The 15,509-nt window shown below is 48.0% G+C and overlaps 2 protein-coding genes across 2 annotated transcripts in view; one reads left to right on the forward strand and one right to left on the reverse strand.

Annotated features, from left to right (window-relative positions):
- The window catches only part of RNF115 (ring finger protein 115), a 40,382-nt gene extending 37,157 nt beyond the window's left edge, over window positions 1-3,225 (forward strand). Inside the window, exon 9 of the mRNA XM_039513121.1 lies at window positions 1,825-3,225. Within this exon, the coding sequence (XP_039369055.1) occupies window positions 1,825-1,956 (132 nt within the window). The 3' untranslated portion in view covers window positions 1,957-3,225. The remainder of the gene's footprint in view (window positions 1-1,824) is intronic.
- Window positions 3,226-13,491: 10,266 nt separating this feature from the next.
- The window catches only part of ITGA10 (integrin subunit alpha 10), a 49,979-nt gene continuing 47,961 nt past the window's right edge, over window positions 13,492-15,509 (reverse strand). The window contains exon 30 of the mRNA XM_039513613.1: window positions 13,492-14,605. Coding sequence (XP_039369547.1) covers window positions 14,555-14,605 — 51 coding nt within the window. The 3' untranslated portion in view covers window positions 13,492-14,554. The remainder of the gene's footprint in view (window positions 14,606-15,509) is intronic.

Below are 15,509 nucleotides of genomic sequence, written 5' to 3' on the forward strand. Positions count from 1 at the left end.
TGGTTCGTTGCTGCCATGTTTTCCCATGAAATCTTTCCATTGTCGCTGTTGTCCACTCATCTTTCCTGTCTTCTTTCCTATGTAGCCAAGTTGTTAAAGCACCTGATTACAAGATAGTTACGTATAATCTGCTTTTAGAAAGCACCGAGTAACTTCTATTAAAAAACCCTTCTCTTTAGAAACGTACGGCTACTTTTCTACCATGTCATTCTCGTGCTGTGCCAAATAACGTGTCACCAATTAATTTCGGATCTATTCATCAGTCCCTTGTAATCCATTATCAAAATAGCAAACAAAGATGATGGTAGCTACTGGTTAATAGTTACATTACATTGGCCAAACAACTGGCAGTCCTGCCATCATAGACTGTGATCTCAACAGCTCTGAGCTAAGCAGGGGTGTATTGGGTTAGCCCTCGGCTGGGAGACTGCCAGGGCGGAATGAAATGGTGTTGGTTAGAAGGGGGTCTTTCATCTGAGTCAGTGTTAAAAACTTGCCCCAGCATATTGTTCGGGGCTCTTTGCAGTGTCGTTCGGATAAGGCCCTAATCGCTTCTTTTCACGTAGACTCAGCAGCGCTGTTCACAAGAGTAGGAGCGTTAACCCGTGTGCTCTCTCCACATTCTGCTGTGTGTCACCACATTCCACTTGCGTACTAGGTAGAATCCCTGGCTCTTACTGAGCACTTCTCATCCATAGCTCTCCAAAAAGCCCTTCGCAACAGTCAACGGTGTAAATTCCCCCCACCCTACCTCCTGCCATTTCAACTGGCTGCTGAGTCTTTCCTCCCTTTTCTAAACTACTGTATAACTAGGATTGGCAGAATTTGATTTTTTTTCTAATTATTTTATTCTTAGTATTTTTTCTGTTTTTAGCTGCTGTTGTTTTGATAGTTTTGGGGCTAGGGTTAGGGTTTGGGCAGCACAGACAGCGGGGAGCTGGGGAAGGTCCTGGGCTGCCAAAGGGCTTGAGAGACCAGGGCACAAGGTGTGGGGGAGGCTGCAGTCCTCCTGGCCTGGCAGAGCAGAGATCCCCACCCAGGACTGTAAGGAGGAAGACGAACCCCCAGCCCTGGGGGAGGCCTGCTGCTGAACAGATCCTGCCCTGAATCGGCTCCTGGCTGGTGAGTGAGCGAGCGGGGCTGTAACATTGGAGCTGTGGGCTGGAGACATTGCAGCCCAGGGTGCAGGGAAAGCTGCAGTCCTGGCAGGGCAGAGTAGAGACCCACAGCGCTCCTGGTTGGTGAGTGCGGAGGTGGGGGTGGATCCTTGACAACACGGCTTCAGAGGGCTCCCTGCACTGCCACAGGAGCCATTCAGCAGTGGGGTCACCTCCCGTCTGCAGCTGGGTGCTCGTTGTCCTGCTTGCAGTCCTGGCGTGTCTGATCCGCTGTGAGGCGGCTTGGGGAGACCGCTGCAGCTCTGCTGTCACAGACCTGCGTGTTCACTCTTGTGACAGCAGTGCTGCAGGGGGTTCCTAGCAAGGCCGGTGACAACGGATCCCTGCAGGCACGCTGACTTATCTGTTGGGGTTGGTTTTTTTCATCAACTTAAGTGTGTCGGTTGAAATCGACATTTATCAACAGTTATCCATTTAAAATCAGATCCTGCCAAGCCTCTATATAACGTTGCTTGGCACTGCTAAATCAGCTGTCGTGCACTAACCCAGAGGTGGCTGCATTTTGATGGTAGGTGAAGGGAATTCCTCCAAGTAGTGCACATAAAACACTTGTGGGGTGGACAGTTGCTATATAAGCAACAGTTACTAACTGGTTACCAAGGTGCTGGGGATGGGCTTTCACTGTACATTCCTGTTTCCATGTCAGCACGACACGTGTCCAGTCTGCAGGAAGAGCTTAAACGGCGAGGATTCCACTCGGCAAACACAGAACCCGGAGGCCTCAGCAAGTAACAGCTTTAGCAGCGAAAGCCAGTTACACGATCGATGGACTTTCTGAAGCTTGAGGGCTTCGCGGGGGCTTTGGCCGTAGTATTCTTACTACAGTTGTAAATTGTATTATAATTAAAACCGACAAAAAAAGAGTAGCAGGAAATATAGGGGAGGGAACCCAACCAGTGATATTTCTGCAACGAGTACTGTCCCTTTCCAAAACTTAAACTAGCATCTCCGAGTGAATTGCATCTCCATCAGAATTGCCTCTTTAGTCCTGAATTCAGAGTCTTTGAGTGATTGATTTTGATTTTTATACTTGTGAAACCTTAATTAACGTGGTTCTTTCAAAGCATGTGAGGAAGGGAGCATTTCCATCTCCAGGCTCCCTGGAGTCCTGAGCGCTGTCATGCAGCATTCAACATTGAGATGGAATTCCCCCCACCTCACCCTCAGTGTTCCTAGATAAAATACCATGGAGAGGTGTGGGGCTGGGGGGAATACTCCCTCTTGATCAGATGGGAGCGGCTGCTAAGAGATGCAAACAAGGATTTTGACACATCTCCCTCACTCCATTCCGCTCTCCTAAAACAGAGTGGGTGAAATTGAATCCATCAGTGTTTACCTCTTGAATTCAAGTGAAATATACACAGTGTTCTAGGTTACTTATGGAGGTGTGAGTGAGAATTTATAAGATAAAAGGGGATGGAGAATCTCTTTGGATCAAAACGTCTTGCCCATGGCTTTTTTTGTGGGGGGTGATCTTTGGCCAGGAGATGCAGTGTTATCCAGAATTCTGGGGAGCAGGCATGCGCAGAACGTTTGTCTCATGACCTGATTTTTCTAGTCTTTATCCATGTGCCGATGTTCCCAGGTTTGTCCAAAACGGGTTGTTTGGAATTTTTTTTTTTTTTAAACCCATCTGGACAGTAATTCATATAGGATCCTTAACTGACTTGTATCATATGGACCACTTTAAGGCATCCTTCAGGTAAACAAACTTAACTGTGCATAACTGTTTTAATGGCTGGTTCTTCAGTGTTTAACATGAAATCTTAATTCTCCTAGACCGATAACATTAAGAGAATCTTTTTTTTATTTTTCACTTCTGTAACATTTCATCTTGTTTTTATCGTCCAAATCATGTTTGAGCATAGAATGCCCACTAACCCACCTGTGGCAGTGTTAAATCAGTGGATCAGCCCGGAGGAAAGGAGAGGGTAGGTCGCATCTAAAATTGTTGCCACTTCATTGCTGTAACAGTGTACCAGGTACACTTGATTTAAACTAGTGTTTCGTTTGCTATAAAGTCAAATAAAGGCCTTTCTAAAGAAGATCAAATGTTGAGAGGATTGCTGGGGGGCTTGCAGGGGTGGATAAGGGATTTTGAAAGGTACCAAAAGAATCACTGGAGACAAAACAGGCAGGAGTGTTGCATCTTCTCTATTAAAGAACATAGGGTCTAGCTTAAAGGGGCCCTTTATGTTAAGGGCTCAATGCAGGACCATTGGGAGTCAGGAGAAAGACTCCTGTGGGCTTTGGAAACTGACCTATATTCTGAATTGCCAAGTACCAGACTGAGGGTAAAATTATAAAAGCACCTAAATCTTGTTATCCATGGGACCTCATGGATAAGGTTTTGCAGGGTTGCTAGTGGCTTTGGGTGGCCAACTTGAAGGCACCGTAAAGGAGGCTGATTTTTCAGAGAGTCGGTCCGTAGCACTTTCTGAAAATTGGGCCCCCTTCAGGCGTTGCGAGTGGCACTCCCTGCAGTTGAGGCACCCGGAGTTACTAGTCGCTTCTGAAAATTTTGACCTGTCCTATTGAAAGTCAGCGGGACTTCAGCTCTGAGGCACCTAGGTCACTGGTGAGAATGACGCTCGGGCACTTGATTGTGTTGGTTAGAAAGCTGTGCCCTGGGTGCGGCCCAGCAGAACAATCCCAGCGGACACTTGTTAAGCCTGGCTCCGGAATAGCATTGCAGAGTGCACTGAATCGAGATTTGAGGCACGGAAGTCGACGGGGGTGGAACAGGATGGGAGTGGGACTCCCGGCAGGGTGTTCTTGTGGAAGGGACTCTGCTCTGGAGCTTCCATCCTGGTCAGGGTTTAATTTCTAACAAAAGAGGTAACAAGGCTCAAGGAATCCTTTCACTTTTGTAACTTGACGCAGCAAGGCCGGAGGTACCAGGGCTATGACCTGCCGAGCCTGGAGTTGCGGGGCTCATCTCTGGCACGAATGAATCACTGATCTTGGTCCAGCAGAGTCCAATGAATGCCGGGGAGCATCTGATTCCCCCTGGTTAAGATTGAGACCGTCTTGCTGCGCCCACACCTAGATCTATGTTAAAAGGTCAGGATGCAGTAGAATTTTCCTAAGTGTTGCCTGCTCTAGGAAGCCCCGCCCGCAGCACAGGCTGACCTCAGCACCCCTCTTCCCACCCCCCACCCCCCCGATCCAGAGAAGGTGCCACACAGCTCAGTCTGGAGAGTCTAGTGCACTGCCCATAATGTGCATTGAATTCTTCGGCGCCATCCACACCAGGGATCTGCTGGGCGAGGATGGTTTATCTTCCTGGCTATAAACAAGGCTGATTATGAAGCATACTGAAGTCAATGGGAGCCTCCAGGGGGCCTCAAAATGGGGAACTGGGAGCTGCAAAATCCCCTTTTAGAGCCTCTCGGGAGAAGCTGAAGCTGCAGCACTAGTGGGAGTTGTTAGCAGGATTGGAACACCCCTTCCCTGGCCAGCGAGGATTGTGTGTGCACACTCGAGAGCTGTGTTAGGCCCTTAAAGCGATGAACTCCATAAGGGACAAGTGTGTGCGGACTGGGTCTCAGACACACAGCCCCTGTGCCACTGCTCAGGGAAATGCAATTGGCACTGCTAGTGGTTCTTATCCTAGTGTGCTCGGGGCTTACATTGGTGGGGGGAGAATGGCTGGGTTACAGGAGGGTTTCTATGAGCGATCTGAATGGCCCATGAGGGCCTTTAATGAATAAACTTCCATTCTGGGAGGTAGCAGAGACGAACATTTGGTTTATTATTATTTAACTGTTTTATTGTGCTAATACCTAGGGTCCAGCTAGATTGGGACCCAATTGTTCTAGGCATTGTATAAACCCACCACGTGCCCTATTTGCAATCTAAAAGTATATTGGTGGTGGGAGGAAGCATCAGGAAATTCATGCTGTGGAGTCTATCCTGTTCTATTCTCTGCATTCTTAGACCGCCCTCATCATCACTGTCGCTTCCGAGCGCCTTCCAGTCACGCATTAAGGGACGTGACTAATATCTGCCACAGGAGGCTTGGTTTGGCTTTTGCAAAGGCATTTCTGAGTCTCCCGTTGTGTGGTGGGACCTGATCTCTCACTTGATGGTGCTGTATGCTAAAGTATAATCACCTGCAAATACATCTCACTGCCAACTGCACACCCTCTAGACTTGATATTCAGTCTCTCTCATTCCTGAAACCCTCAGTCACTGGAAATGGGTGGGTATTCTGTTGAAATCAAACTCTGATTTTAAAATAAGAAATGAATCCACAGCCAGGCAGACCGATGCTGTTTAACCCAGTGCTTCTCCGGCTGCTGGTCCGCGGTGAGTTTCCTCATAAGAGCATTGAATAGGATGATAATATGGCACATTGGGGGGGCGGAGGGAATTGCCGGTCCCCTACATCAGATGGCTTGAGAAGCACTCGTTTAACCTCTTGCAACCTACCCAGATGGTATCTTAATATTTTCTCCAATCTTTCTCACATTGTTTGCTACGTCACAGTCCCCTAGAATTAAAAACCCTGTTTGCACAGCAGCTCTAATTCTGCACCTTGATCATGGTGGCTGCTAATTGCGCGGGGTGGATTTCCGATGCTCACGCAGCTTAATGGCAATATTGTGGCGTATTCTTTTAATGTGTGTTTTCCTGGTTCAGTTCTGATTTCACAGAAAGGTCACCCATATTTTTTTTTTTTTTGCCCAATTAGCTGCCACGTGGCCGTGTCACAACCGACGCAAGTGATGTGCTAAGTGTTTTCAGTTAAGACTCGACTCCCCTTGACTGGGGATCTGACTAGGCCAGACTTACGAGGCCAAATTTTCAAAAGGTTTGGCACCCAATGCACAAAGTCCTACTGAGCGCCTGGCCACTTATTTCGGTGCTTACACGGGAGGTGAGCTCTTCTGTATATCTGGCTGTTTAGTACATGCAGTTCTCCTGTGACACAATGGACAGAGGTTAAGTCTGTAAGGGGCACCAGTGCTGCTCTTTGTATGGCTGTTCACCGTAGGGTTGTGTGGGCAACGGCACCTGTTGGTTTTGACTGGGAGTATTTGCTGAAGGGGGATAATTGCATCTCTGCTGCTGAGTGTTTGTCAAAGACACACAGGCACTTCAAAATGTTTTGCTTCCCATTTCACCTTGACTGCAGATCTACCTGTCAATGCTGCTTCATTTACAGAAATCTGCTTGGATTGTTCCACCCACTCCCTTGTCTTCAGTGGGGTTTTTTTTAAGTGCGGCGGGCCTGCATCCTCACACAGGTGACACGAAAGGCCGCAGGGTTTAAATGATCTGTGTTGTGCTGAGTAGAATTGGTCCGTTCTGTGGCACCGAAAGGCCAAATTGTATCCTTAGATACAGGGGTGTAAAGACAGGCTAATTCTGCTGACTTCGATTGAATTATTAGCTTTGTTCGGCTGCGACTGAGAGCAGAATGACGCTCTGGGCTCACCGAATTCCATAGCAGGATTACGAGTGTGAATCGTTTGGCTCATCCTGACCATTTATTTCTCCATTCCTCCCCCTGCTCACTGATGAATTTCACAGGCCTCCGGACGCAGCTGTTCAAGAAAGAGACAGACGTTTGCTTCCTTGGAGCATTGACATTGAATAATTGAAAAGGGAAAGGAGAGAGCCAGACGGAGCTTATCCACAAGCTGTTTAGATAGTGGCGGTTCTAACACACTAAATGCAAAGGAAATCGGGTGGAAGGGGGCACGTGGACTGCGTGGTGTATGTGTGTTGGAAGGGATGGGATAATGGAAGGATGATTAATTGATCCATCCTACCGCTAATTCGGAGAGTAAAGTTATTGGAGGTAGGGGCAGAGAATGAGCCTGTTTGATCTGTAATTAACGACTCCCTGGTGGGGAAGTGGGCTATATTGGGAAGACCTTTTTATGACCAAGGTCATGTCCACACTAGGGGGCTGTAGCACCATCATAGCTATGTTGCTATAGCCTCCATAGTATAGACACACCCTCAAGCCACGGCAGGGGGGTTTCCCTCAGCATGGGAGTGCCACCTCCCTGAGCAGTGGTTGGTGGAAATATTCTTCCATCCAGGGGTGGAAGGGACAGCTCAGTGGTTTGAGCATTGGCCTGCTAAACCCAGGGTTGTAAGTTCAATCCTTGAGGGGGCCACTTAGGGATCTGGGGCAAAAATTGGTCCTGCTAGTGAAGGCAGGGGGCTGGACTCAATGACCTTTCAAGGTCCCTTCCAGTTCTAGGAGATTGGCATATCTCCAATTATTACCTATTACCTGCATCTACACGTAAAACCTAGATCAGTTGACCGAAGTTTTAAGTGGAGACCAGGCCCAAGATCTAAATCCCACTGCAAAAGAAACACAGGCTTCATTAAATGTTGCAGCATAGTTTGTAATACAGAAATCAAACGTGACTAGTAATGTGGGGTGCCTCCATTTTTGGGGGGCCTCACCTTAGCCGCCTTAAAAAGAGCCCTAATTTTCAGAAAGCGCAGAACCTCCTCCCCATCTCCCTTAAAATCAGGGCTCCTTTCAGGCATCTCAAATTGAGAACCCCGAAATAGAAGTGCCCCCAGATCGCTACTGACTTGAGAAAATCTTGACTGTCAATTTTTTAAGGCTAGAAGGGACCAGTATAATCATCTAGACCAGTGGTGCTGAGACTGAGGCTCGGGAGCCTCTGCGGCACATGATATTAAAACACTGTGATTGGTTAATAACTTGCATTTAATTATTAACCAATCAGGATGCTTTTCCTATGTTAACCAGTTGTAGTTGATAAAATAATACTTTGGTCAATCATTTTGCTTTGAGACTAATCTATAAAAATAATAAAACCTACTCAAATGAAACAATCAATTCACACTACTGGGGCTCTGTTGGGTACTGTTGATTGCTAGTTTGGCTCCTGGACCAATGAGGTCTGAGTATCACTGATCTAGACTGACCTCCCGAATAACAAAAATGCTAAACGATTTAGAAAAGCTAGCCTAGGAGGGAAGACTAAAAAAAAATCTGGGCATGTTTCGGCTTGAGAAAAGAAGACTGAGGGGGAATCTGATAAGTCTTCAAATGTGTTAAGGGCTGTTATAAAGAGAACAGGGAATCTGTTCTCCATCTCCGTTGAAGGTAGAACAAGAAGTAATGGGCTTAATTTACGGCAAGGGAGATTCAGGTTAGATATTAAGGAAAACTTTCTAACTCGTAAGTGTAGTTAAGGCTTCCAAGAGAACTGGAATCCCTTCATTGGAGGCTTTTAAGAACAGGTTGGACAAAGTCCTGTCAGCTTCTAGCTTGACATTTCTATGATCCTATAACACAGGCTGTAGAATTTCCCTCTGTTTCCTGCGCTGAGCCCAATAACTTCTAGTTGAACTAGAACATCTGTGTATCAATACTGGAAATCTCAGGCTGACTCCAAGTGATGGAGAATCCACCATGGCGCTTGAGAAACTTCCAATAGTCAATTACTCTCATGTGCATCTTGTTTCCTGTTCGAATTTTGTTGACTTCAGCTTTCAGTTTGGAACTGATCTATGGAGCCATCAGACGGCTGCTTTGGGTTATATTCCCCACTTGGGTTTCACCTGAAACCACGGTATAAAATGATGGCAAAGCCCAGTGTTGCCAACTTTAGAAGCCTCTGTGAAAGAGGAAACCCTGGTCTGGTAACTTTTGGTTTATGTGGTACCCAAAAGGGTAGAGACAGAATCTTGAGAAATGCTGTCAATTAGGGGGTTTGCCTTGTCTTTATTTAAGGATTTAAAATGTGTAATCATTGAGATCAGTTAGTTGTGTGACCATGTTTACACTCCACAGAAGAGCTTGTTCATTCTTACCGACTTCCCCATATTAAAACATGGGACTGACAAAGAGCGGTGAGAAACCAGAGTAGGAGGCAGTGTTAAAATGCACTTGGGAGCCAACTTGGCCTGGTTCTGTTGTTGTCGTCTGTGCATTTGTAATAAACAGCCATCTTACGTGATCGCCTTGTCTAGACTTTGTGTTACCATGGCTGCTTTTTGTGGGGGTGCACGGTCAAAAAATCAGAAGACTGGCTTAAAAATCCATGGAAACCAACTGTCCAAAAGTGTTGGGTTCTTTGATTTGGGAGCCTTCAGGGTTTCCATTCTTAAGCATTCCTTTACACCTTTTTTTTAATTTTTATTATTATTATTATTATTATTATTTTATTTTAAGGACAGCTGAAATTCTCGTGTCATCACATGACTCCAGGAGCTGGACTTTAAGAACCAAAACATGAACTATCACAAGAATTGCGGTTGAATCCATAGGCATTGGCAGCACTGCGTTAAGAGGGTTCTGCTGGTGGTGTTTGCCCACCAGAGAATAAGAGGTGAGATTATTATCCCACCAAACAAACAATTTGCCTTTAGTAGGGAAGTTGTGGCTTGTGCATTTGCCCATTTTTTATTGATGTAGACGGTCGTGCTGAATTTGACTCCTGCTGCTATTTCAGGGAGACAGAAGTCCCGGGGTGTAGTCTTAACTGTGCCACTGACTTGTATGTCACTTCCCCTCTCTGTGCCCATGTCACCAGTTGTAAAATCGGATATAATAATGTTGACCTCCTTTGGAAAGTGCTTTGACGTCTATGGATGAGAAGTGTATCTGCCCGAGAAAATATGTCTTAAAACTTTCCTACTTGTTGCTCATTGCAAGAACCTCCGAAGACGACTCTGAACAGACTGCAGACAAAAAGCCTCTGGGCCTGCTTCTCGTTTGCACTGGGGCCCTTTTATACGGCTGTGGCAGTGTCCAGGGGCCTTCAAGTGGAATTAATTCCATTAGTAACTCACTAGTATTAGAGTCAAGGGTTAAACGTTGGATTACTCTGTGCGGCTGACAGCCCAAAACGTCAGTTTCTCTCTTCTCCTTGGGCAGTCTGTTTCCTCTGGTGTGGGAGGGTCTCCCTCTCCCCCCGCCCTTTAGCTGCATAAAAATAGGAAAATTAATGCTTCAGTCCTGCCGTGGGGCCCAGATGCAGGGATCTGCCATTGCAGGAACCTGTGGCTGAGAGACCACAAAATTGGCAGGGGGATGTAGAGCTGGTTATGGGACCTGAAACTACTCTAATGCCTTTTATTTAACTGATTGCTTCCAAGCTGAGGGTGTTGCTTTAATTGTAAAACCTCCATTCGTCTGGAGGTCGCAAAGCGCTGTACAAAGGCGGTCCAGTGTCATCCCTCTTTTACAGAGAAACTGAGGCACGCAGGCATAAAGTGACTTGCCCAAGGTCACCCACCAGGCCAGTGGCAGAGTAGAATCCAGGTCTCCTGAGTCCTAGCCCAGTGCGCTGTCCGCTACGCTATGCTGCCTGCCTGTTGAGAGTTGGGATCCGGTCCCCTCTCCCCCACCCCCGAGTTGCTGCTAATGATTGTCGTCTTAAACCTGTGGGAAGAATTGCACAAGCCAAAACAAAAACTACATTCAAAGGAGCCTTTTGGCAGCCAGCATCATAGAATCTCAGAGTTGGAAGGGACCTCAGGAGGTATCTAGTCCAACCCCCTGCTCAAAGCAGAACCAATCCCCTGACAGATTTTTTGCCCCAGATTCCTAAGTGGCCCCCTCAAGGCTTGAACTCACAACCCTGCGTTTAGCAGGCCAATGCTCAAACCACTGAGCTAAGAAGCGGGCACTGTTTGATTTCACAGAAGCTGGGAAGATGGATTTGCTAACTACACAGGCAGGAGCCTGCAGCCTGGAGGTTAGTGGTGGATTTTAGACCATGTTTAGAGAGACTCTTTGGAGCTTGTTTGCATGGGCCACTTTTCAAAGGGAAGCCACGAGAATACATCCTCTTTTCATGAATACATTTTATTTGCTCCAGCAGCAGAGTCACGGATTTGCTTGGTTTTGTATTCAGTGCAGACGGAAGGGGTCAGATTTTTCTTGTGAGGCACAACCAGAGGGAGGGGGAAACGAGAAGTGGGTTGTTAAACAACGGAACTTCTCCACTGCACATGTGTGAGTGGGAGTCCTAGGGCAAGCAACTGAAATTTGTGAATTGGTTCTTTGCGTGTCCTGTGTGTGTTCGGCACCCAGCACGACGCTGCTGTGTGCCACAAATAAATCAAGGCTGCGACTTCACCAAATGTTCCCTCTTCTCTCCTTTGGACAGATGTAGATGCCCTTGTTTGTAAAGGGCTTTACATGTCAAGTATTAATGGTTGAGTCTGTAATTAGTAGGAATACTTCGTACGCCTGTTAGCAAAGTACAACATAATAGAGAGTTGAAACATAATGGATCCTTAGCCATAGGCGCTGTCGTTGGCGTGCCGGGTCGGCTTTGAAAGCTTTGAGTGGATGGATTAGCGTGCAAGCTCCTTTTTCGGGTACGTGGGTTTGTGAATTAGTAAAAATGAACGACTGAGATAGAAGGGCTCTTTTCCAGAATCTTTAGGCCAGGAGCAAGGTTATTTCGTTGACCAATTCCAATTGTCCAATTCCTATAAAGGTGGGAGAAGGTTAACTACACATCAGAAGGATCCTGCTGCCTTCCTGTTGTTGCCTTTCTCCTTGGGTAACTGCTTAACTCCCTTTCTAGCGACAGTCGTCCTCTCTTTTCTCTCTGCTTGTTCCTTTGTTATAAATCATGTCCCAGCAACTGCAGGACCTAACCGCATTAAGGCTTTAATCTACTGTCGGGACTAGCCTGGATTCAGCTGCCCTGAAATGGAGACCAGGACATGCAGGGGGTTTGCTTCGGGTTCAGTTAGTGCGAACAGCTGCATAATTTAGTCTACACTTTGGGGACAGGTTCCTGGGGGTTATACAGGTTGCTGAAGCCCGGATGTTATTGTGTGTAGAAGGCCTTGGAGATTTTCGTAGTCATTCCCCTTACGCAGACAGCAGCTGACGTCCTCAGGCTAGAGAGAGGCTGCTCTTCAGCTTTCATAGACATGGCGGGCTGGAAGGGACCTCAAGAGGTCATCTAGTCCTGTGCTGAGACAGGGCCAAGTGTACCTAGACCATCCCAAACAGGGATTTGTCTCACCTGTTCTTATGCCTCCCCAGTGCTGATACACATGCAAAATGGGAAAGGACTACCTCGGAAGGAGTACTGCAGAAACAGATCCAGGGGTCGTAGTGGATCACAGGCTAAATCAGTCAACAGAGTAACGCTGTTGCAAAAAAAGCAAACATCACTCTGGGATGTATTAGCAGGAGTGTTGTGAGCAAGACACGAGAAATGATTCTTCCGCTCTACTCTGCGCTGATTAAGCCTCAGCTGGAGTATTGTGTCCAGGTCTGAGCGCTACGTTTCAGGAAAGATGTGGACAAAGTCCAGAGAAGAGCAACAAAAATGACTAAAGAAAACATGACCTATGAGGGAAGATTGAAAACATTGGGTTTGTTTAGTGTGGAAAAGAGCAGACTGAGAGGGGACATGACAGCTTTGAAGTACATAAAAAGTTGTTACGAGGAGAGAAAAGTTAAGAAGAACAATTTTTCTGAGGATGGGACAAGAACCAATGGGCTTAAATTGCAGCAAGGGCGTTTTAGGTTGGACATTACAAAAAACTTCCTGTCTGGGTGGTTAAGCACTGGAATAAATTGCCTAGGGAGGTTGTGGAATCTCCATCCTTAGAAATTTTTAAGAGCAGGCTAGACAAACCCGTCAGGGATGGTCTAGATTAGTCCTGCCATGAGTGCAGGGGACTGGACTAGATACCTCTCGAGGTCCCTTCCAGTCCTATGATTCTAGCACCAAATGATAGGAGGATCTCTCTGAACTCTACTGTCTGTATCAGTGTCCACCACATTCATCCCACTCTAAAACCGTCTCCGCTCCGGCTGGCCATGGACTGCGGAGCTTGAATACCTGCTTAGAGTAGGAGCTGGTGACACTTTGCCATGGATACCTTCTATTTGTCCAGGCTCGAGTCAAGAAAAAATCAGTGTCTATTTCAGTGCTGGAGCAGACTCTGCAGTCCAGGGGATGCCCTAGGAACTTCCCATCCTTGAGGTTTTAAGGGGGTTGAGCAGATACACACACGAGGCTGCAGCTCTTTTTAACCCTGCTGCTTTGGCTTTTGTGGCCTCTGCCTTTGGAGAAACATGCAGCAGGTGCAAAGCAGCTCAAGCTTCAGGCTTGTTCCAGGGGAATGAGTCACATCCTGCTCCACCTGGGACAGGGCAGAGGCAGCGACACTACGGAGCAGTAGCTGGGGATGTGATGCTTTCTTACCTGGCCTCCTCCAGCCGGAGGATTTTCTAGCCCCAGACTACATGCTGTCGCCCCACCCTTACCTTTATGCCCAGGCCATTGTTGCGTTACCTGGACCTGCATCTGAGTGCTCTGTGGTTCCTATTAGTCATTCCTGAAAGGGGAAAAAGCAGTGGAGCAAGAGGTGCTCTCTGAGCTGTCGGGTGTCCCTTCCCTAATTCCAGCTGTCCTGTTCACGCAGACAGTTCCTCTAATTCCTCACCCTGCAGCCTCTGTGGTGCTGGCTGCTCACTCCGCCCCCGCTAAGCCGGCTCCGTTTCGAGTGACTAACGTCAGCCCCACTCTTGCAGCAGGAATGCCCTGAGCCCCCATTGCACCACCCCAAGGGAAGCCCCAAGCGGGATGGAGCAGACATGGCCGAGTGACGGGACTTTGCACCCTCTTAAAACAGCATCTGCCGTAGGACCGTGTGGAGTGAGGTTTGTTAACTCTTTACAGTCCCGTATAAGAAGGAGAAAGGACATAGCAAACCGCGCTGCAACCTTTATTGACAAGCCCCGGCTGGCTACGCCACGGTGCAATGACTACATTGCTCAAAGTGCAGTGGGAACGCCGCGACCGCCTGTGGCCGCAGCTGGAGAGGTGGAAAGAGGTTCTGTGAGACAGCATCCGACGGCTGCTGCTGTCTTTCTAATCTCAGCTGGCCTGGGCTGATGAGGTCGAGTGGCTGATTTGGAGATCCACCCTGGCTTATGGGTGTGGGTTTTTTGTGCCTGCTTTGGTAGCCAGTAAGGTTCCCTGTAGTCCCTTTGGGCTCAAAATACTTGGGAACCTAGCTGCATCCTTCATGCAGCTTAGCTTAGGAGCACTAGCAGGGTTATGGGATGAGCGTGCTCCCCCCCCCCCACAACCCTGGCACACCATCTTTTGAGTTGTGAGCCCAAGCAGGAGGGGGTCCATCTTCCGCTGGTTCTACTGCTGGCCCCCATGTGGCACCAGCGAGAGAGGAAGGTGGTAAGGTCCTCGGAGCCATGGGCGTGCCAAAGGAAATGTTCATGGGCTGACCGAGTAAGGGTCCCTTCTGCCCCTCAGCCCAGCCCCTGCTGCTCTTCCTCTGAGGCAGGTGGGATCGGCTGGAGCAAGGTGGGGCTTGAGAGACAGTGAATTTGTTGTAGCAAGGAACGGAGCAGGGCGGCCCCCGCAGTGTCACTGCTCCTTCTCCTCTTCCTGGATCTTCTTGTGAGTAAAGAATCCAAGCTGCCGAGAGAGGGGAGAGGAGATTGACAGGTCAGTGTGAATTTTGCCAGGGAGGTGGTGATTAGGCCTCATGGACCTGCAATAGACCAGGGGTGGGGCTAGAAAATAAACAGGTCAAATAACAATCCCCCCACCCCACCCCCCACTGCTCCCTGCCAAAGGAGTATAACCCTGACCAGCCTGCTCGTCTCCCTCCAGGAAGCCAAGACCTGTAGTCTGCAGCCAAAGGAAAGGAGGGGGGGTCCCCCCGGCAGACAGACAACAAGAGGCAGCCCGAAGATGCTCATCAATATGCGGCATGTCAGGACGTTTGTCCACCCAGCAGCATGCTGTCACTAAAGGCCTGGTGCACTGTGGGAAGGTATCCCAGAATCCTCCACAGCACCTGCAGGTTCACTGCATTTTGGGGCATCGCTGCAGGCAGGGTGGGGTCAAACTCCCCCAGCCTTCCCTTTGCTGTATCTATCGTTAAATAGGCTCAAGCCCCTGACCTTGTTCCAGCTGGATCCTGGGACTTCGCGGCTGTGAGGACTTGGCCACCCAGGGCCCTCAGACAAATTAATATGAATGAACTACAGCTGTGAATTTCTGAAGTGGACTAGTGGAACCCCATAACATCCCTGTGCATCTGTGCTCGTTCAGAATTACAGTGGCCTTAATTGGGTTTAGCTTAATTCACTTTGGAAACGCAGTCTAATTTAACTCACTCCGAAGTGAATTAAGCTAAACCCAATTAAGGCCACTATAATTCTGAATGAGAGCATCGTTTGAGGGATTTAATGGGGTATCGCTAGTTTAATTAATGAGGTTTAACTTTCTTTGGGGTCCCTGTGTAAACCTGAGCATTTGAAGCCTGAAGGCTCCGTAACTTTCCAACTGGCACCTTTTGACCTCGCTCTGCCAG

Source organism: Mauremys reevesii, linkage group 24 (assembly GCF_016161935.1).
Source record: "Mauremys reevesii isolate NIE-2019 linkage group 24, ASM1616193v1, whole genome shotgun sequence".
Lineage (NCBI taxonomy): Eukaryota > Metazoa > Chordata > Testudines > Geoemydidae > Mauremys > Mauremys reevesii.